The following is a 23,282-nucleotide window of genomic DNA, read 5'->3' on the forward strand; positions in this document are numbered from 1 at the left end:
ATATATATATATATATATATATATAAAATTGCACTGCTTTAATTCATATAATTTTAAATCGTGTTAAAATAATTTTCGTAACGCAAGTTATAAAAATTCAAAACTCATGCGCAAGGGCCCGACTGGGGCAACCTTCTTCTCACAGACGAGAGAGCCAAACGCCCGATCGTGCATCTTCGGGTTTTTATTTGTTCATTGTAAATAAATATGGCGGTGTTGATAAAAAGATACTAATGGTCAATTAGGTTAGGTTAGCTACATTATAAATACTTTAAAACATTGTGGTAGGTTGATTTGGTTAGGATAGCTACATTAAAGATACGGTAAAAAACATGAACTTCGGGGAACTTCGGGTTTTGGCTCTCTCGTCTGTGAACAGTAGGCTGCCCACCCCACTGCATGCCTTTCGTTACGCAACACTTTTGACGAGTTCAGATATGTCGATCAACTCGATTCGATACGTTCCCCTTCTCCCATTTGCCGCGCCAGACCGCACCAGGGCATTAAACACATAGATAGATGTTGTATTTTGCTGAGGTTGTAGTTGTGTAGGATTAACAGGCACCTTCTGTTATCAAACCGGATAAAAAAAATTACGTGGGCACTTCAGCACGTGAAAGCATATCGAGTTATCGACGATATGCTAGTTACCACTTTAGAAGGTAGGCTGTCGACTAAGACAAGTGGTGGGGGAAAAAGAATAAAAGACTGACGCAGACGCAAGCGTCAACATCGCAGGCTTGTCGCACGTGGCGTGCTCTTGTGTTTACGAATATTGGTGGTGTTTTTATTTGTCTACTATGTTTCTGCTATAGGAAGATCTGTGCGCCGTGGTTTTATATTTTGTGATATTTAAGTGTTTTTTTAAGGACGTGCCACTCACTTTTCAGATTTTAAATCATTCGCAGGTAACACTTTTTATTATTTTATTTTTAGTTATAAGTTTATATCTTTATATTTCAAAGACCATAATAGTGGATAAAAGCTATGAACTCAATTTCTGTCCTTGTTTTAACGTCTGAAATCTGAGATCTGGGTATTAGAAGTGGGGAGTTCACTCAGATAGGCAAAACATATCTGTTCAGGGTTCTGTACTAGGACCTTTGCTTTTTCTTATATACGTTAACGATTTGCCTAAAAATGTTAAGAGTGGGAAAATTGTATTATATGCTGATGACATTAATATATCTATACATGGAGATAACCCTTTAAGTTTAATTGCAAATATCAAAATTTTAACTTGGGACATCATAGATTGGTTTAAGGCTAATGAATTAATTCTTAATAACACAAAAACAACGTGGCTGCATTTTAAACTTAATAACTTATACAATTTGCAAGACCCAACTTTATTGATAAATAGTGATAATATATCTCAATCAAATTCAACCAAAATACTAGGTGCGTATATATATTGACAAGAACCTTAATTGAAAATCTCATATTGCTCATTTAACTAAAAAAATGAGCTCAATTTTATTTGCTACGAGAACATTTTCAAAACTGACTAATCTAAATGCTTTAAAAATTATTTACTTTGGTTATGTTGAACCTCACGATATGGAATAATATTTTGGGGTAACTCCACGGACTCATCTAAAATTTTCGAATACAGAAAAGATTTGTACGTATAATAATGCATGTAAATTATCGTACCTCATGCAGACAACTTTTCAAAAGCTTAGGTGTCTTAACATTACCATCATTATACATTTATGAATTACTTATATTTGCTCATTCACAGTTGAATGAACTGCAGAATTTCAATTTACATAATTATTCGACTAGAACAAAAAATAATTTTCATATATTACCTACAACATCGTACAAAATGTTTTGCAAATAGTCCGAGATACACTGCTATATGTCTTTATAACAAACTTCCACCACATTTGAAATCAGAACACTAACTTTGTGCATTTAAAAAAAAACTAAAAGATTTGCTGTTGGAATTCAGTTTTTTATTCTATTAATGATTTAATGGATGCAAAACTATGCTAAAAATGTATTATTATTATTATGATATACGTACATTATTAGTTTTTTACTATTATTTTTGTTTATGTGTATATGATTGTACTTAAATGTGTATTTATAATGTTTAATATTCTTGACGAGTCCTATACTACATGTACAATATAATTGTATATTTTTGTAGTCGACTTGGACAATAAAACTACTATACTATCTATACGTACTATACTTATTAGCATTAATGACATGGTGGTACCTCAGAACTTCGGCTTTTGAGTAAATACTACTTTAAATAATGTAAATATACAAATTACAGCCGTTAAAGTACTTGAAGTATCAGTACGCCCTCATATTGAATGATTCGAAAACCTACCAGGAAGTAAATCGAGGATTTAGGAATTTTTATTTTTGTTTTAGATAAGAGGCTCTCCTTCAGAATTATCTAAGCTCTTTAGATATGAGAGAAAAAATTATGGAGAATAACATGCATGCCATGTCACATTTAGTCCATGAATTCAAATTTACTGTTGGAGGGGCTACCATGGCTGAGTAGTCAGATCACTTGCTTTTCCACAATATAATGATTGAAAAACATGTCAGGGAAAAAAAATAAACTTTTTTTAAAAATTTTTATTAGAATTTTCACAGAAAAGTTAACCCTCTTTTAGAATCATAGTATTGTTAATGTATCCGACCTAACCTAACCAACCATTCTACAATTTTACACTAGTTTTAATTTACTTAACCTAACATAACCAATCTTTAAAATTGTCAATTACTGGTAAATTACTTTAAGTATTACAAAGCCCTCTTACACAATGATTGGAAAACATGTCAGAAAGTACAATAAATCATTTAGGAAGTTTTATTGTAATTTTTACGGAAAAGTTGTTCTCCTTCAGAATTTCCGTTATTTTAAATATGGTACTGATATATTTTAACAAACATTTCATATTATTTTTTATGTTACTGACCAAACTTAACCCAACCTTTTGCTCTTTGGAGTTATGAATACTTAGACATGTGAAAACCTAGCGTCGAAAATAAACACAGGCTTTTTCAGATGTAGATGATCATAATAAAAGTGAAAGAATTGGTTAGGTTTGGGCAGCTACCAGTTAAATATGGTAAAAGCATTGGGTATTTGTTCTGTAGCGGGTATCCAAGTTATCCGTTGATCCTGATGGTATGATGCTGTAAATGATCCTGAATTAAATAAAAAAAAGATTGTATTAATGTAAGATAATAATTCATTTTTATATTACAAGGTTTTGTTATGTGCAGGATCTTTCGACGTACTAAATTTAAACAGCAAGCATCATGTACCACAGGATCATGCAAACTGGATCAAAGGAATAAACTTAGATACATGATACTGAACTTTTATAAAGCATTTAAGATTGTCAACTTTTTGCTAAAGGGTAGTGTTTTTCAGAATGTTTACCTACAATAATAGTACGCAATGTAACAACTATAACACAATGTGCTGTAACATGCAATAATTCTACTTTAACATGAAGAAAACAAAAGAAAAGTAAAAAGCTTGTAGGCTAATAAACTGTTTGGAGTTACACATTTTACGTTTTCCAGCTGGGAATTAATTTATTAGTAGTTCTAGATACATAATTTTTATTTTCTCAGTTCCTATAAGTGGCAACCTTCAACATTACCAGCCCTTTCAGCTAAGGGATAAATGAAATTCTTTTCTCGTTCTTAGATGTGCACTTTTTTAATACTTTGTTTTACAAAGTTTTACTTAGCTACTCAATTCATTAAATTTGCTTCCTCCCTTCCCTCTCCAAAATTTAGCCCGTAAGGGTTTGAAGGAAAAAGACCCGAAACAAATAAAATTGGAAAAAATAAAATCTTAGTGTAAGTAGGTTTACCTAAGTGTCTAAAATATCTTTTTCAACTGAGATACTTTACATCCTCATAACCCGTCAGAATTTTGTGTTTCATTGTATAGAATAGTGATTCATCTCAAGGCTGTGTTTCTCACACCATGTTGATTTTTTTTTAATTTGTTCATCATTACTTTTTTAAGGGTTATTTATAAAATTTTAACTCGATTCCTGTCGATAACTGTTACAAATATTTTCAACAGATATTCACTTTGTGTAATATCATAGCTGTAAAAAGTCGTGCAAGTGATGATATTTACGAAGACCAATGATATTACACTAAGTGAATATCTTTTGAAAGTATTTGTGGCAGAACAACAAATGCAAGGAAGGTATCAAGTTAAATTTTTTGAAATACCTTAAATAAAGCAATGATGAAAAAATTTAAAATGCAACATAGCGTGTGAGAGAGAGCCTTAAAAACCTAATGATGATATGTTGATTAGCCAGGAGGTAGTTTTGAATCCGCAGTCATTGCCATGGGGAGATGTTTCTGCACAGTGGTTATATCCTTGATTAAGCTGGGAATTGAACCCGGAACTATTGGCTCACCAGTCAGAAACTCCTATCCCATAGGTCCCCACACACGATTAGTCCAGCTCCCAGTTCAAACTGCTCAGCCCCAACTGACAGTTTGGACTGAAAGAAGCCGTCCTACACACGATCAGTCTTGTGGTTGCTGTTGGATTTATCGTTTCTTCAAATTATATGGAAGAAAGTTTGGATGTTGTAATGGCAGTTGCACTTTTTGTTAGATAATAGAGAAAAAAATTGCAAAGTAACCAAAGAGTAGGTACAAACAAAGATATCTGCCACGACACTCAGCTGATTGTTTGGACTGGCGAGATGCTGTTCCCACACTCTGCAGTCAGACTGAGTGTTCCCGAGCCCACATTCCGATTTGATGGGAAACCATCAGTTCCAATTGATCAGTCCACAATCTTGCTCACACAGTTAAGTTCCAACTGATAAGTCCAAACTGACAGTTTTGACTGATTGTGTGTGGGGGCCTTAAGTCTTTAGGTGAAACTGGATGCCATGCGGTGTTTGATGGAAGTGGTAGACCTAATTTTAGCATCTGGTACTGCACTACCATCTAATCGGCTTGTGTGTAAAACCAGTGCTTTGGTTTTTAAAATTTTTTTTTTGCACATTTAAAGTCTTATTTAATGCAATTCTAAAATGTAAAATGTTTATTTATTTTATCCTCGAGGCGGCAAGGGGAGGGGCAGCTGCCCCTTTCCCGAAATGGGATTTTTTTTTTGTCGTGTATCCAGGGCCGTCAATTGGAAGGGGCACAGCAAACTCTTCGGGCCTGGCACCAATACACAGTATTTTTTCAATCAGTGTATTGTCTGTAAAAATCTAATCAAATCTATTGGAATCCTTATAAGTTCTGCGATTTCCGTATATCACCTTTACAGTTATGGTAATGTTCAGGATGGAGATTTTTTCTAAATTTGGGGTTGGAAAATGCTACGCTAAGTAAAGGAAAAGGGGCCTGACAAAATTATTTTCCTCCAGTTCCTTAGTTTCTGTCATTGCCCCTGTGTTTATTAAAACAAGGCTAAGAAGCACTGTCGGTGAAAACAGTTTTTATTAATTAATTACATATGTTCTTTCTATGTTATTGTTTATTATTGGGTAGCACCATGAGAGAGGTTGAATTCTGAAAAATGCCTGTTTTAATCTGTTATGCCCTTGTTTGGACATGTCATTTTATTGCAACTAAGGATGCATTTTCAACAGAGGAACAATATTAGCTTTTAAGAAGACACCATGTACATCCAGACCTTATCTTCTCGAATTCAAACCCAGGACATCGGTACTGTAAGTTAGCTGACACTAAAAGAAAGTTGTTCCAATGTTAATTAAAGATTTATTTTAAATATTTATATTAAAATATTAATTAAAGGTTGACTTTCTGTGTAAAATAGCATTCATGTACTTATACTTAGTGTGTGAATTGTCCATGTGTTTCTTGCTCAATAAGCTAGGATGGAAATTTGATCTACTTTCACATTGTACATCCTGTGGGAACTTCTTAAAATTAATATTGATTTGTGTCTTGTGATCAGCATTCATGTATCGATAATAGTGTGAAACTTTCAACATTTTTAGAAACATAAATACATCATAAGTATGCCATTTCTTATTTTAAAAATTAATGAAACAAAATATAACAAGCCTTATTCAGCAGCTACCAGTTCAAATTTTACACGTGTAAGTAGGCATTGAGTCATGGAACAATGTACTTAACTTAAGCATTCAATGTAAGACTTGCAAAATCTAACATATTACTATACTGTGATCATTTTCTTTCAGCCTGAGTAGGAACCAACTTTTTAGTTACAAGTTATTTACAATTTAATTTTGTTGTTGGATTGTGTTGGTGAATTTTGTGCTCACTAGTTATATTATGTTACTGATGGAATTGAACCATCAGATATACCTACAATATTTTTTTGGGAATATGACCCATGTTTAAAATACTTTTGTAAGGGTGAAGAAATGACAAGCTAAGTTGTAACCAGTATTTAAAAAAAGAATTTTAAAAGGGTGTAAATGCTTTAAATTTTTCTTTTCTCCTGGCTGTACATGGTAACTGTAAAACATTTACTGCCACATGTTCAATTTACATATATAGATACATAATACCTTCACAACAATGTGCCATAATTTCAGTGAAAAGTAGTGAGTGATTACAGCACAGCATGATAACTATGTATTTTTATCATTTGTTATTATCTCTTAGATAACTCTGCTTACATTTTTGATGTAACACTCAGCAATGAATTATTTACTGTTCTTGTTTACTCATGATATAACCTTCCTATGTGGTCAACATTGGTAAGAATTTTCCACCAACCATTGCTGACTTTAGGAATGAACTGACTTGTAATCAATGACAGTAAGCTTCAGTTAGCTATATTATTTATCTTGGGCTCTAATTTCATAGTCCATAATTTATTCTAGCTGTACTATAGTGTACTTGGCTAAGTCCCCTACCTGTCAGAGTGAAATACTTAGATCCAAGTGGTTTGGAGCCTATCGTAAAAATAAAGTCCTGTTAACATAAACCTATCTTTTTTTGATTTCACTGTGCTACATGGTCCCAATACCGCTTGTCTCTATTGTACATGTATTTATTTTTTATCATCTTGCAATTTTGTCATTTTTATTACACTTTTTTACATAGCACATAATTTTAGATTCTTCTTAAAAAAAATATACAAGGATTTGGAGCTCGTCTGAGCATAACATGATGCAAGCAAAACATTTACCTACGTCACTTTTGTGTGAAATAACTGAAAGCTTGGAATAATGTAGTATAGAGTTTTTGATTAACTGTTTGTGTTTAGCTTTCATCTTAAAACTCTTTATTTTTAGCATATTGTTCATAAATAAATAAACATTAGTGTTTGCCAAAACCACAGAAACCATAGTTTTTCAGTGAAAAAGTCATTTTTAGACAGTTAAATATGTTCATATTATGAATTTATTAAAATTATGTGCAAAAACATGAAATATTAGAAGCAAAATAATTCATGATACTACTGTTTTAAGCCTAAGCATTAAAAAAAATATAAATAAATGTGTGTACTATATTGATATTCTAGAGTTCTGGGTTTCAAATCTAGGTTCAACAGTCTTGATTTTTTTTTCCACGGAAGATACTGCGATGGTACATTACTACATAACAGTGCCAACTTCTTCCTCTGTATTCCCAATCTGTGCAGTGTTTCCGTCTAATGAACCCACTATCGGTGAGACGTAAAACCTAATTGAAAAAAATTGATATTAATCAGATATCACTTTATCTGTACGATGGGTTCACTGAAGTCACTATCTGCAGACGTGACATTGTGATTGATGTCTGGATATAATTCGGCTAACTTTCTTCACCTTTTCGGTTTGGCTTGGTTTAGGCCTGAATTTTCAGTGCTTAACTGTGTTCATACTAAGTATTTATCTAGGCTTATCAAGGATATAAATTCGAGTTTGATTGTGTGCATTTAGTAAGATATTTTTATAACACTAGTACTATTATTAAAACTTAGTTGGGAAGTTGCGTGCTTGCCTACTCATTTGGAAGCCATTGAAATGTTCTCTGTGACCTTTAAAATATATTTAGGTTTTTATTATAATATTATTAGGATCTGTGATGATCTCCTGTCATTGAAGTTAAAATCGTACACAGGCTGTATGTAGCTTATTTTAATGTGTTTACTGAATGTTGATTATTGTTTATTTGCTTTTGATTGGAAACTTTAAAATTCTTATCTGAGTTTATAAGCGTAATGATTTGTATTCATGCCTCAATATTGTGGATGTGTGAAGTGTAGGATATTAGTGCCTATCAGAACAGTTTTGGAGCCAACCTTCAAAGTACATAAATCATTGCAGTTTAAACTCGGATCTAAAGGGTTTTCTTATGTAAACCCAGATAGATTGACAGTGAGCTATTGACACCATAAGGAAAAAAATAATGTTGGATTTATTCTGATATCACTAATGACTTGGGTGTGTGTCTGGTTTTGTACCAGGGGCCATAGCAAGGGTGTGTACCAGCTCAAAACAGAAAAGGGGGTTGAGGGGGTGTATATTTTTTAATCCCGTAAGGGGAAAAGGACGGGGGGGGGGGCTTTTCCATGGGGTAGGAGGGTCCATGAGGCCATGCAATAACAAAAGGAAAAAACATTATTTATGAAATTTTTTTTAAATTATAGTTTGTGTGGATTAGTTACAAATTATCTGCAACTACAGGGCCTTGCTTGTTTTTTTTTTTCCAAATTTAAAATGGGGGTGGGTGGGAGTTGTCCCCTTCTGGATATGCCTATGGGCCACAGACGTTGAGTATTCAGATCACGTGTCTCCCACCAAGGCAATCTTGAGTTCCCTTTCGGGTGAGGTCAAACTCTGATTTTTTTATAAGTGGGAAATGTGTGTGTTTTCTCGGGGTGCTCCTGTTTCCCCCACTCATTCATCACAGCAATGCTTCATTTTCATCAACCCTCGTCTCCAAATAAATCAGTGTTGATGAGACATTCATTCACTTATTGTGTATTACTAGTTAAAATAAAAAAAAATATGTTTTTAAGTTTTATTGTTTCATGTGGTTGATGCTTGGAACCTAGTAAATTTTTTTACGGCCGTCGACTTTCTAATCCTGCGTCGACCGTAAAGATGGACATGAACGGAAAGTGGAAATGCAAAAAGTGATAATGAAATGAATATGATGGATGATGGGAAGGGAAATAGAGGTGAATTTTACCGGGATCAATATCTAAACTGATTCATGATATCCTTAAGGCCCTATGTGGATATCAGAATACTGGGGGTGTTTCTCCACCACTCATCTTAAACCTTTTTAAAAGAAAGGAAGGGTGATGAGTCCCTTTTCTGATGATACAAAAAGGTTAACCCTTAAAACATGAATTGGTAACTTCAAAACAACGAGCAGTTTTTAATCAACATTTCAGGACTGGACAACAAGGCTAGTCACATTACTTTGATTCAACCTTAGTACATGATGTCCGCTCGTCGCCCGGTTAACACTCGCACGGGGTCACTCATCCGCTTCACTTCACGGCCTGGCAGGTCAATCTTTCCGTTTATATACCTGCCAAGTCCTGTTCTCGAAGAGTTTCGCAGCCCTCAGAAGTGTCGTGTCATCAGAATCATTGACTTAACACTCAGAGCTTTGAGAACAATGGTACCCTAGTTACGCCACTCACGCAGACGGGACTCTGGAAACCGCCCAACCCTCGAGAGATACAGAGAATCCCTGGGTTCAACGGGAAAGCACTGGAGAAGGGGAAGGGGGTAGGGAGGTGTCATTGCTAATATGATTACCGTGCAGCGGTAATAGAGGCTCAGATACTGCTTGCATCGCTTCCCTGCTGCTGCTGGCCAGCATTATTGCTAGCTTTCGTAACAATATGTTTTTATTGTGGCAGTTATCAAGGGTCGTTACCACAACGCCAAAATACCACAATGCCGAATGCCAAATTGACCGCAACGCCGACAGCTAGAAAAATGCTGTGTACCACAACGCCGAAATACAGTAACGCCAAAAAATGTTGCTACGGGGAGGGGGGGGCCACAGGTGCAAAATGAAAAACAACTGAATGAATGTGTGTGTTTCTTAAATGTGTCGTAATGCCAAAATACCACAACCTAACCTAACCTAACCTAACCTAGGCTAGCCTAACCTAACCTTACCTTACCTAACCTTACCTTACCTTACCTTACCTTACCTTACCTTACCTAACCTAACCTAACCTAACCTTTGTGGCAGTCCTGCAATGAAATTTTTCGGCGTTAATGCATTTCGGCGTTGTGGTACACAGCAGTTTTCTAGCTGTCGGCGTTGTAGTCAATATGGCATTCGGCGTTATTGTACGTTCGGCGTTGTGGTACGTCCCCAGTTATCAATTGCAATTTAAAAAAAAGTTCCATTTTCATTGGTGGCGATTTGAATAACTAGACACTATAAAATTAGAATACTTTTCTTGATTTCCTGCTAACTGTTCTGGTTGTTCATTAAGCTGTGTTTAAGTTAAGTTCTGTGCCATTAAGGGCAGAGATTTTCTTTCAAAGGTTTATTTCAGAAGTGTTAAAATTAGCATGAAAATGTTGCAGTTTTTTATTTAATTTCAAGTTGTTTCATGGCATTTGTGAAGTTCAGTTTACTACAATTAAGACTATTTACAATATTGTATCAATGTTAAATTTTTTATTTGTCTCTTAGCCTTAGAGTGTTACTATAGAAAGGTTCCGAGGAATAGTAAAAAAATTTATTTAAAGTAAAAAATAGTTCTGTTTTGAGGTCCTCATTTGTACAGAAAGAAGGTCAGTGCAGGATTAGTTGAATGGTGTGAGTATTAAATTGCATATAGCTTTGATAGGATAACCAAAACAGTAACCCTAGTGAGATGCTTAACCTTCAAAATCCTTAGTTTTGAAGAATTTTGAAATTTTTCTGAGATAAATTCACACCATTAAGTAGCTTGTTGCACTGCCTTTAAACCTAAAATGTTTTGGTTCTGTATTCCATTTAATTCTCCTCACTGATATGTTAGAAAAATGTTAAAAATTTATGCTAAATATTCAAAGTGTTATGCAATATAAAGTTTTTTTTGTTTTGTGAAAGTTAAGCCACTAAAAAAGTCCACAGGTTTTAATAGTGCTTATCATAAATGTAAAATAATGATCTGAAATGGGTCAGATCTTCTTAATATATTCTGTAGACCTTTAGAATTTTTGCAGTTACAACAATGTCTGCTGAGTGAGATATTCTACATCACTGTAATCAGGAAGAGAGAAAATCCATACTACTAGGTTTTCTTTTTTGTTTTCTTAATTGGTTTTACAGCTATTAAAAAAGTATTCTAATTTATTTATTTTTTAATTTAAAAAAAATAGGAAAATATCAGCATTATTATGAAAACTGAAATGTTGCTGCCTTTTTGTGCTCTACTGCAGTAAAAATCTGTGATTTTAACCTCATTACCACAGATTTATTTCAAAAGTTATTTCCTAAGAGAAAACAGTCTACATTTGTTACTAACAAAGGGGAAGATGTGCTTAGTGAAAGTGTTACCAACCCAAACTTTACTGGCTAGCTTTGGCCTGAATTGCACATAGGTACATAAAAACACTTGAAGAATTTGTTGGGTCCAAAAATACTGTTCAAATTTTGTAAAACCTTTAGCTATAAATGATTCATGATGAAAATAAAGTGTCTGGGACTGTGACTGATTTTACTTGCTTTTTATTATCCTTTACCAAAAATTCACATTAGCACAAAGGCCGCCATCTTCTGACCACAACACTGTTCCAGATAATTCACAAGAGATCACAAAAAGTTTGTTGCTTTAAGAAAACAATTTACTTTAAAATGGTTCCGAAATGTCTGACAAAGCAAAGATTTATTAATGATATTAATATCCCATGGTTATGAACAAACTCCGGTGCAGGCCAACAACTCTTGTCCTGGGAACGACAACTAAAAAATAATTTTAAAGTCTCGTTGCGGGCTTAACACTGACAACTGCAGTCAACAAATTCTAAATAACATGTCCAAAAATGTTTATAAATCAGCACTGTCCAGACAGCAGCTGCAAAATTTGTTTCTTAACTACATAATTATATTATTTTTCGAGCTATTGCCCGATCGCAACCCTTCGGTACCACGACCACAACAAGACTAACGACCAACCTGACTACCTTCATCCACAAAACAGGGAGGTGGTCACATCCTCCACAACCAATCACATAGAAGCTTAAGACACTTTTAAAAATCAACCAATCAAAGCACAAGTTACAAGAAATGAAAAAACTCTGCATACATATAACTAGGGGCTTTCCCTTCTTTGTTTCTATCCACTTTGATGATACATTTGTCCTTGAGTTCTCACGCTGGGGCATATCTGCCTCTCTTTATCGCTCTCTCTCTCTCTCTCTCTCTCTCTCGTCTGTCTAACACTGATCTGATATAATTTACCGTCATTTTGGATCATCATGCTTTGGAAGGATAATAACAAAAAATTAAATAAAAATATATGATTACACTTGAAAACTTAACCAAACAGCCAAATAGGTAATAATAACTTTTGGCGGCTTGAAAAGTTTAAATTAATTAAATTAACACACATACTTACAAACATGAACTAGTGAGAAATAAAAACAAAACAACCCATTGCTAACATACGACTACCTCTGAAATATAATCAGCCATTATTTTAACTGAAACAGAAAACCTAACCAAGTACTGAAAATTATTTTATGTACTTTTTATTGAAGTGAAAACGTCTTTAGCCGCATTGAGCAATTTTTGGTAGGGGCAAAACTTATGGGTTGGCGTCACTGACATGCTCGTGACGTGTTGCGCCAGACTGGCGACGCGCACCGGCCTGTGTACATGTACACGCATAGGGCCTATATACACTAATACATTGTATTTACTCGACTTTATCATGTGTGTGTTGGACTCTTTTTGTATGGGTAAAATCTTGTGAGTTCGCGTCACCGACATGCTGTAGTAGCAGTGAGTGTAGTTAAATTGACCACGTGAAAAGTTTAATTTGTGTATACTGTGCATTGCCCAGTGAACACACGACCTAGGTTTGACATCACTGGTAAGTCATAACTAGGTAATGAATTTTTACGTAATTATGACATACCACTGACATCTGTTGTGACTAAAAAATGATGTAAGGATAAGTGATATCATGCTGACATCATACTGATATAATACCAAAATCATTTTATTACGTATATTTGACGTAGAAATTATGTCATATTACACATTTAAAAACAAAGTTTTAAGTTTTAATTTCTGTCGACAGTCCCCATGACTGTTTATTTTATTAAATTTATTTATTGATGTTTGTAACATGCCCACCTACAGCCTAGGGCTTTAGTGGTGGGCACAACAGATACAGATAGGTACAAAACAGAAAGTGAAATACATAACAAAAATAAAACAAAACCAGAACCTGGTCACTCCCCCTCATCGGCACCAAAGTAGGCAAGCTGTACGTGAGGCGAAACCATAGCAGGTAGCCACATCCACAGTTGGCCAGCACATGAAGTCGTGCGCATTTTCAGTGACCTTAACAAAAAATGACTGGCACAACAGAAACACCAGACATATACAATGGATGTCCTTTTTATCTATAACTGTTATACTAATAAAACAAAATTAAATTATATTCTAGAAAATACTGGGATTAAAGTACCCACCTATAACAGTCGACAGGCACATTTATTATGCTCCTTAGGCAAAACAAATGATATATTATACAGAATTACATCAAAATTTAATAAACATGGTTGCTATTTCTCTCTATCAAAAAATAATTTAAATATAAAACAATTTTTCTTATCTTAATTTAAATTTCATATTTTTAAGGTTAATAATGCTACCATATGTAATTTTTTTTTATAAACAGTTTCTTGATTATCTTTATTGTTGTTATATATTTATGAAACTAATTTTTGTTTATCTGTTAGTTGCCTGCTGTGTTGTCTTGTGTATGTGTTATTATAGTATTGTCCTATTTGTTTGGTTTCATGTGGTTGTTTTGTCTATGTAATTTTTTATGTTTATCGTGCCTACCACCCATGGCCTTATGCCGTCGGTAGGCATGTAACAAATTGGTAAATAAATAAATAAATAAATAAATATGAGAACATAAAATAATCAACAATAATAATAATAATAGCAAAAAACACTACTAGGAAAAGCACTCACGGCAGAGAAGACCAGCAACTGCAGTCCCTACGGTTTGGCTGGGTTGGGAAGTCAGAGCAGCCCCGTGTACTTTCTTAGTCGAGAGGCCACCCACTCCTCCCAGCTTCCCCGCTCCGATTGCTCGGTCCCAACTGCCGCAAGTGTTTAAAGTAAGAAATACATATAAAAAATAATTAAATTATTTATGTCAATGTTTTATAGGTTAAGAGGGTAAGAGCCTGCAATGTACAGTGTGTAAGTATATCTTGTTACCATCGTCACCAATGCAAATCCAAGCTGTACTCACACTACGCACTCACTAATAAGTATGTCATTTGTGTAAAGAAAAGTCGTATTGTACCGGTACATATGCATGTACGTTTCTCGGTAACACTTGTTGAAACTGGTGTGCAGGTGTGAGTCAAATGAAAATTTGTTGTTTTGTAACTTAATGGGGTTTTTTGTTTTTGTCACCAGATTCATGATGCCACCTCACAAAAAGACTGAAGAACCAGACAGCACGCAACAAACGCCATCGCCCATAGCTAGTGGCAGTGTCACTTCCGTCATTTCTGAGAACACAATCTTGTCCTCGGGTAAAAATACATACTTCAGTGAGGAAAAGATACCAATCCCAGAAAGTAGCGATGTGAGTACAGATTTTACAGTTATGGTCAGAGAAAATACTGGCATTCCATTTGGTGGGAAAAAATTATTACATAATTTAAATATAAAGGCATGAAGTAAAAGGTTGGCACAAATTGTGGATGTAACTGTAGACATCACATTCCAATCCCAAGATTTTTTTTTTTTAGTTTTATTAAAATTGCATATGGCAGTAATATAATTCAGAAAGGTTAAAACAAAAAATCTACTTTCATTTTGTTTTATCACACCTCTGCTGATTTATACTTTGTGTTCTTCATAAGTTATTTATTTTATCACTTATTAACAATGAGTACTTTATACTAGTGATGGGTCAAAACCCATTTTTCTCGAATCTGAATCTTGAATTTGAATCCCAGAGAGTGCCTCTAATATATCTCTCAAATCCAAATCTAGGTGTCACGGGTCAAAAATTCGATAATGCTTAAATTAATGAAAAATATTAACTATGGTGTTAAAATATTCTACCCTTTAAATGGTTGTTTTACAAATTAAGTTTCCAAAATGAATACATATTGTAATTTTATTTATATTATTTTATGTTAAAAGTACAATATCTTCGGGAATGGTAACAGGAAAAGTATGAAGAAAACAATTGATCTAGTAAACTTCAGAGGTTATCAGTGTTGAATTTTTAATTTACTTCATTTTATTTAATATTTTCCTTCAAATTTTTTTTTTCCTAAATATCAAATCCTTTGAATGTTAAGGATTTCATGGAATTTGAAGATTTTATTGGCCCATCTCTACTTTATACACTTTTAACAAGGGGTTTCTTTGTTTAGCACTTCCAAACTAAATTTACTACCATAAACCAGTATAAAGTATTGCAAATTGTTTCAATACCCTCATACTTATTATTTTCTGCAGTTTATTTACCAGTAATGCTGTGGTTGCTTTTGACATCTGTCCTCTTGGAAAAGTAACCAACCAATCCAATTGTGATCTGAACTGTGTTGTTCCCAGCACTTAAAGTGACAGTACTGACTTGTCAATGTTAAATATTATTTTAACAGCATATTATAGGTTAACACTTACGTACATTTATATTAAACTTGGCCACTTCATAGTTGTAACTAATCATAAGTAGAGATAAGATTTTGTAGTTTTATTTTTAGGTTTATTTTATTTTTAAAAAGGAGATTGTGGTATAATTGGATTTATTTTCATACATTCTCATTATTTACAAAGATTGTGTGTTTCTCAAAAAAATACAGCAATAAAATGTTTCTTAAGAATCTAAATTTCACTAAGCCTATTGTAATTAGTTTAAATATGTGATGTATTTTAAAATAAAATGTTATTAGTTATTTGTGAGTGTGTATGTCTGGGACAGATTTTCTCAGAGCAATCAAAATAAATCATAAAACATGTGTATTTGAAAATGCACCAACATCAGTAATGAAAAAAGAAATAAATTATAGAGATACACAGTCACATAAGAGTATAATTATTAATGTTTCCAGGTAATTTGGCTCATACATTCTGGTAGAAACTTCTTGCTAAAATAATGATATTTACTAAATCATGTACATTGAAATAATTTTTTTTTATGTTTTGAACTGATAATATTTGTTTAAAAGCTGTTTAGTTTCATTACTTAACTTAGCATTTTTATACTTCCATTTCAGTATTGACATGCATTGTGTTATTTCAGTTTTGTTGCAATTCAATGCTAATTCTTTCCCTCCTTAATTATAAGACATTTGTAAGTATGAAATAGTTTTTGGTTGCATGTTTCGGCATTAATTTTATTACTGTCAGTATTTCTGTCCGTATGCATCCAACAATTTTAAGTACCTAAATGATTAAAAATAAATGACTATAAACTTGAATCATATAATCATCTGACAAATAATATTTTAAGATATGTCAGATTTTTTTAAATGTTACATGCTGTATTATGGTTTATTTCTTATGACACTAGTAACATGCATTATTTTAGTGATGGAAGAGACAAACTTATAACTGTTTAATTTGGAGAATATTTACTTTTCTAATTAATATATCCCCTAATGAAAAGATAAAAATAATTACTTAAAAATAGTAAGTTTTTATAATTGAGGCATTATTTTTTAAACATTTAACAATCAGTTTATTATTGTTCTTGCATGTTGTCTTTCCAGTTAGCCAATCAATTTCACCTATTTTTAGTTTTTATGCAATGTTGCAAATGTGTGTTTCATATTTGCTTTTTCGTTACTTAAATTGATCAGTTAATTTGCCTTGAGATAAAATACCATGACACATTTTAACAGTAATATTAGTCCTATTTGTATAAATGAAATCGCAAAATGAAACCCCTGGTCTGATAAGTGGCTGGTTTCAGCACTAGAGCTCTTAATTGACATTCTTCAAGTGTATAGTCTGACAAACTAGCAAAAATTTGTCTTAATGTACAGAGAATATCACAAAAATAAACCTAGAATCCAGAGTGAATAGAAAACTGACACAATAAAATTTTATTATTATATTATTTTTGTTATTGTTATCGTAGATCAGATTAGATTAACTAAGTTAATATGGATTGCAGACTATGGCAACCTCGGATAAGAATATTCTCAGATAAAATGGATAGAATAAGAAAACCGTCCTGGTTTTCTGTTGATCCAGTGGTATCATATTTCAGGGTGATGTTTTTCTAGCTTTTCTTTGGTGTAGATTCCTTCACATCACTCCCTAATTTGCCCAACCAGTAAATCACATCCCTTAGGTTAATGTTTTTTTTTTTGGTTAGAAAATTTTCTAGGTCCTCAAGCAGATCTTTCAACAGTCTTTGCCGGTAATGGTGCTTTAGGTCGACTTTATAGTACGGAACCTCAGTTAACTGAGACTGTTGCATTATTATTGTTACTTTATTACTGCTACTACTACTATTATTATATTATTATTAGCATAAATATTCCCATCATTTTTTGTTAAATGAAATTAAGTGTGTAAAAATCATACATGACTATTGTAAATTGTTTAACTTTTGAATTGCAGGATTGTTAGACATAGCCGACCATAATCATGGTACTGCTTATATAACTTAACTGGAACTTTTTACCATTATTATTTATATGTATCATTATCTTAGTATGTACTTTTGAACCTTGTGTACCATGTACTATAAGGCTGCCAGGGAATGCATTTTACCTAGTGTAATTGCTTATCCGAATAAGATCTAAATATGTGTGTATCATTTCATGACAAAAACTGCAGTGACATAATAGCACTTTTAAAACTTAGAAATACCTATAAAACTTTGAACATACAATTATTTTACGAGGTTCTGTAGGGTTGAGCACAGTTTATAAGAAAATCCAACCATATAAATTTGTATTTCAATATTATTAGTAACTTAGCTTCAATTTTTATAGGTTCTAAAAATCTTGAAAAATAATTTATTTTGAACTATATTAAATAGTGAATTTTTGTCATCTTTAGCTTGAACTATCTTAAAAATTAAAAAGTTGATTTTAGTCATCTCTAATTTTAACTGGGAATGAATGGTACCTATCAAATCTCAATATATACTAAATACATTTTTGTAAGGGACCTAATTCAATTAACAGTCTGACAGTTCATATTTTTCTGTAACTTTTACTGTGTGCTACTCGAAGCACATAATTATTGTTTTATCAAACAAGAATAACATTTTTAAGAAAGAAAATATTAATTCAGGTACAAACTGTAACTTTTTGTCCAGTAAGTGTATATATTTCTAGTCATTTTGAATAATTTGTAATTACTGGAGAATGATATTTAAATATTAAATTTGTTAACCTAATGTTGTTTATCGCATATACGAGTTCTATTTTTTGCTCAAGCATTGCTGTTTATTATAGCTATGTGGCATTGGTTGTGCATGCCTAACAGGTGTTCAATGTTTCATTGATTACAGGTGAGATTCAGTTTTCGAACTTTATGGGCTTTCACAGGTCCAGGATTTCTAATGAGCATAGCATATCTTGACCCAGGCAATATTGAATCTGATTTACAGTCTGGGAAAGCTGCACAATATAAGGTATTGTACTTACACCTATCATTAATATGTATTTTGTAGTTTGAACAATTTATTAGGTTAATTAATGCCTGATTAATTATTAATTTAATGTACTGGATGGCAGTGATGTGTCACCATGTGGGACAGCCAATTTCTTATTTAACTTGAAGAATTTGTCTTAGTTTATGCCTGGTAATGTTTTAGGTTTGATCATTTCAGTTGAGTGATTGTCTTATAAATAGTTATTAATTTAGTTATAAATATTTTTATATTGCTCTTTGATATCCTAAATCTTGAAAGTCTATCAAGGGAATCAAATTTTAATGCATCCAAAATTGATGACATACCCGCCTCCAAGGTAGTTGAAAACGTATGGCCCTTCAGTTAGCCATTCTGTGATCCCTGCATTACTTCTTTCAAAGATACATAAAATATTGACCACCCCAATTAATTTATTCTCATACATATATGCATGTGCATATAGACTGTCATATTAGAGTACTTAACCTAAGTTTTCAGTTTCTGATTTCTAGTAACATTTTTGACAAAGTTCTTCTATGGTAACTTGGCTTCTGGGTTGTAGCCACGTCCAAGGCAAAATATCACAGACGTTTCGGTCGACATTGCAGTCGCCATCATCAGGGTAGAGTTACCTAATGAGGTTAGTACAAGTTCTTCTGCCTTTAATACTCTTGCCTAGGAGTAGTGTTTCCCAATTGGATGCAACTGTGGGCCAATCACAGCCTTCCTTTCGATGGGTTGGCCTGTTGGTTTGGTCAATCGGAGCTGGGCTATGTGATTGGCTGGTGGTGCTGGCATCTGTGAAAGACAAAACTCCAGCCGAATGTAGCTGGTGTACAGGATTCCATGTTTTTGTGGGAAGGTATGTATAGGACAAGGGTTAAAGAACATATCAGCGACTATAATCATGAAAACCCAGAATCATCTATAGCAGAACACTCCTTGGAAACCAGACACAGCATTGTTTTTGATCATTTCCAGACCATAGCCAACATCCGACAATACAAGAAGAAATACATTCGAGAATCAGTAGAAATATTAAAACACCCAGCAAACATAACTAGAGAAGATGGCTACAAATTAAGCAGAATATGGGATCTACTCTTCAGAAAACCTCAATAATTAGCTCTGCATCTATCAAGACAGGTTGCCTCTGGTTGGCCAAACAGTCCAGACAATCAGGAGAGAAGAGGCCACTGATTTGCCAGCACCCCCCGCCAATCACATGGCCAAAACCAACAAGCCAACCAGATGAAAGTAAGGCTTTGATTGGCCCACAGCTGCATCCAATTGGGAAACACTCCTCCCAGGTGAGAGTATTAAAGGCAGAAGAACTTGTAATAACCTCAGTAGGTAACTCTACCCTGATGATGGCGACTGCATTGTCGACCGAAACATCGGTGATACATTCGCCTTGGACGCAGCTACAACCTAGAAGCCAAACTACTTCAGACAATGGCCGCAAAAGCCTGCGATCGTTATTAAAGTTCTTCTATGGTTAGACACATTTAACCTAAAGAAAACAAACCTTAATCATCCTTAACCCATTTGCCCTAATGGATATGATATTCAGAATTAGTGTGTGACTCTGTGCTGAAGAAGCGATGTCATTTTGTGGCCATGTTCTGGTGGTAACTACCTATCTGTGTCCTTGGGTGCTGTAGACAGTGTGTGTCATGTTTAGCATTAGTGATATATAGTTCTGACTGTACTAGAACTCTGATTGTGTATGTGCGGCTGAAAGCGACTGTTTCTGTTTAAGATAGCAAAAACGTAGCAGTTATTGGGAGCGTGTAGAGAGTATAAATTATTCTGAATATTGACTGGCATACATTTTTGATTTAACACTGTATTCTGTTAGGTTTGAAATGTAACTAGTCACAGTAATACGTATTATCACTCACATATTTAGTTACCTCACCAGCCGCAATATTGTTTTATATTTTGGTATGTTTGCGAGTGCTGAATGTTAAAATTTATTTCAAATTTTGCTGCACACACTGTTATGTATAATTGTTAAAATAAAGGGTTTTACATCGTACATTTATGCGTAGAGCTCAATATAATAGTTTGATCTGTTGTATTTGGACACTGACTCAGTGCTCACGAGTTTGAGTATCCTGTGAGTCGGAATGGAACCACAGACCCGTGCTACACGGAGAGTGACTGCGCAGAAATACTTCTATGTAGGACTGCTCTTGTGGCCTGTGTGCTCATCACGGCACTGCTTGGGGCCTGTGCATGTTCCCAGCTGCTATGGGTGCTGCTGTCAGCCACCGTGCTCGGCCTGGTGATGCAGAGGTTGTCTGCTCGTCTGGGGGTCGTCACCGGTCTCCATCTGGCGGAAATGTGCTATCGCCAGTACCACAAAGTTCCTAGACTGCTTCTGTGGATCATGATCGAGATTGCCATCATAGGTTCCGACATGCAAGAAGTCATAGGAACTGCAATTGCAATATCGATTCTGTCCAACAAAGCGTAAGTGTTGGTATATCTGTGTTTAGGGAGGGGAGGGAATGTTTGTGTGCATAAAACCATGAGTAGCAAAGTGCTTCAGAGCCAAAACAGTGATATCTTTAGTCTCTCTTTGCATAAAATTGTAGTTTAAAAACAATTCTAAAATGAGGGACTAAACTCAAGCATGTCTGTATGGTAATCATGTTTGTATTCATAATTCTTCAGTTTTTAAATTTATTTTTACTCAGTTGTGCTTGTCCTTGTCTAGATTATTATACTGTTGAAGTGTGTGTGTATATATTTTTTTTGATATTCTAGACTAAAGCTTGTTGTATTTAAAGACTAACTTGTGCATCAGTGACCATACAAGAAAGGCATCTCTCATAGCAAGGAGGTTGGGTCAGTGATGGTAATCCCTGATCTATAGCTCCATTCATATTATATACACCTTGTCGGAACTCCCAAGTGTTCAGATTCCTCATCATCTTCAGCATGTGTCCTCTGTGGCTGTGATTGCTGAGGCATCACATTCACATATCAGATATCAGAAGTCATGGGTCAAGTTCAGTCTTGGCTTGACTTAAGTCATAACCCTTGTCTTGTGAATACTACTCATCACGTTAAGCCTTTATGCTTAATGATGTGACAGAAGGCCTTATTTTAACTTTTTATCAGATTTCAAGTAGTCTGTTGCTTCTGACAGTTTGAATTTTTTCAAAGCTCAATATAAATCTATTATGATGCAAAACTGTTAATTAATTATTTAAGGAAACAAGATTTCCTGCGAAAAATATTGGACAGCAACTTATATTAGGAAGTGTTGTACTTGAGAGTGTTTACAGAATTACTAAATATGTCATTCTTTTAATTATAGATATTTTCCAGAGCTATCTTGGGTGTGTTAGTTTTCAGCATTAATCTGAAGAAACTGTTTTGATGGAACAAAAAGGTTTATTGTAAATAGTTTGATTAGCTGGTAGATGAACATATGATGAGATGGCTTGAACTGTATTTTTTAAAAAAAATTTCTTAAGTATATAAATTTTGAATATTCTGCTTGTGATTGAACTGTGCTATAGAGCTGGTTAAGTTTATCCACTCCAGAATTGTACTACATTTTTTTTTTGTAGTTTCATATTATATTAAGTTTTTCATTTTATTGCATAACCTAACATTAGGCAAGCCTTATTTTATTTGTGTGCAAAACTATTTTGTAATCTAATCCATGGTTGCTACAGGACTAGAAAACCGGGAAAACCGGGAAATGTCAGGGAAATTAAAATGGTCAGGGAATTCCGGGAAATGTCAGGGAAAAAGTCTACGAATTCTGGAAATTTTAAAGTTGCTTATAATTCAAACAAAGCTTTGTTTTGATGCGCTCGTACCGCTACCGAACGACTCCGCTAAAAGGCTGCTGCTTAAGGCACACGGCAACTGCAACATTTTTTTTATACTTGGTCTACGATTGTCCGTTGCAATAGGCTGTTACAACCACCCACCATAACTTCTGGCCAATCCAGGCACTCGTTTGTTCACTAGCGAACCCGGCCTTCATTTGTTCGTGTTTTGATCCTTTTTAATTTGCCCTTGAGACTTTGTGTTTTGTTCCGTTCCATGAAGTGAACTACAGAACGGGCATGGCGTCGTTTATCTTATGAAGGCTATTTTCACGTGGAATAAAGTGACTTCAAAGCTTATTACGTGAATTTAAAGGCGTTGTTTCGGGTGAAGTTAGTTTTTGATGCGATCATAAGAAAATAAAGTGCATTTTGATAAAGAAGCAATACCAATTCTCATTTTGAAAACTACCAAGCTGATACGAAAACACGTGGCTTTTGTGTGCGGTTATGTTTTTGTATTTTTTCTAACTATTTTTTTAATTACTTTTTTTTTTTCAACCATTATAATCCGTGAGTTCTGTTGCGTGACACTTACATTGTGTATAAAAAAATATGCATAACTAAACATGTTTTTCCCCAGAATCGTTAGTTAACATTGTAAGAATGTAAGAGTATTGCATGTTGTAATGCTGCTA

The 23,282-nt window shown here is 34.0% G+C and overlaps 1 protein-coding gene across 2 annotated transcripts in view; it reads left to right on the top strand.

Moving 5' to 3' along the window:
• Window positions 1–478: 478 nt before the first annotated feature.
• LOC134529154 (protein Malvolio) overlaps window positions 479–23,282 on the top strand; it is a 62,171-nt gene continuing 39,367 nt past the window's right edge. The window contains exons 1-4 of one of the 2 annotated variants that reach the window (XM_063362933.1): window positions 479–908; window positions 14,593–14,764; window positions 18,668–18,790; window positions 21,042–21,268. In XM_063362933.1, coding sequence (XP_063219003.1) covers window positions 14,597–14,764; window positions 18,668–18,790; window positions 21,042–21,268 — 518 coding nt within the window. In that variant the 5' untranslated portion in view covers window positions 479–908; window positions 14,593–14,596. The remainder of the gene's footprint in view (window positions 909–14,592; window positions 14,765–18,667; window positions 18,791–21,041; window positions 21,269–23,282) is intronic. The other variant, XM_063362932.1, reaches the window with a different exon arrangement.

Source organism: Bacillus rossius, chromosome 2 (genome assembly GCF_032445375.1).
Source record: "Bacillus rossius redtenbacheri isolate Brsri chromosome 2, Brsri_v3, whole genome shotgun sequence".
In the NCBI taxonomy this organism is placed as follows: Eukaryota; Metazoa; Arthropoda; class Insecta; order Phasmatodea; family Bacillidae; genus Bacillus; species Bacillus rossius.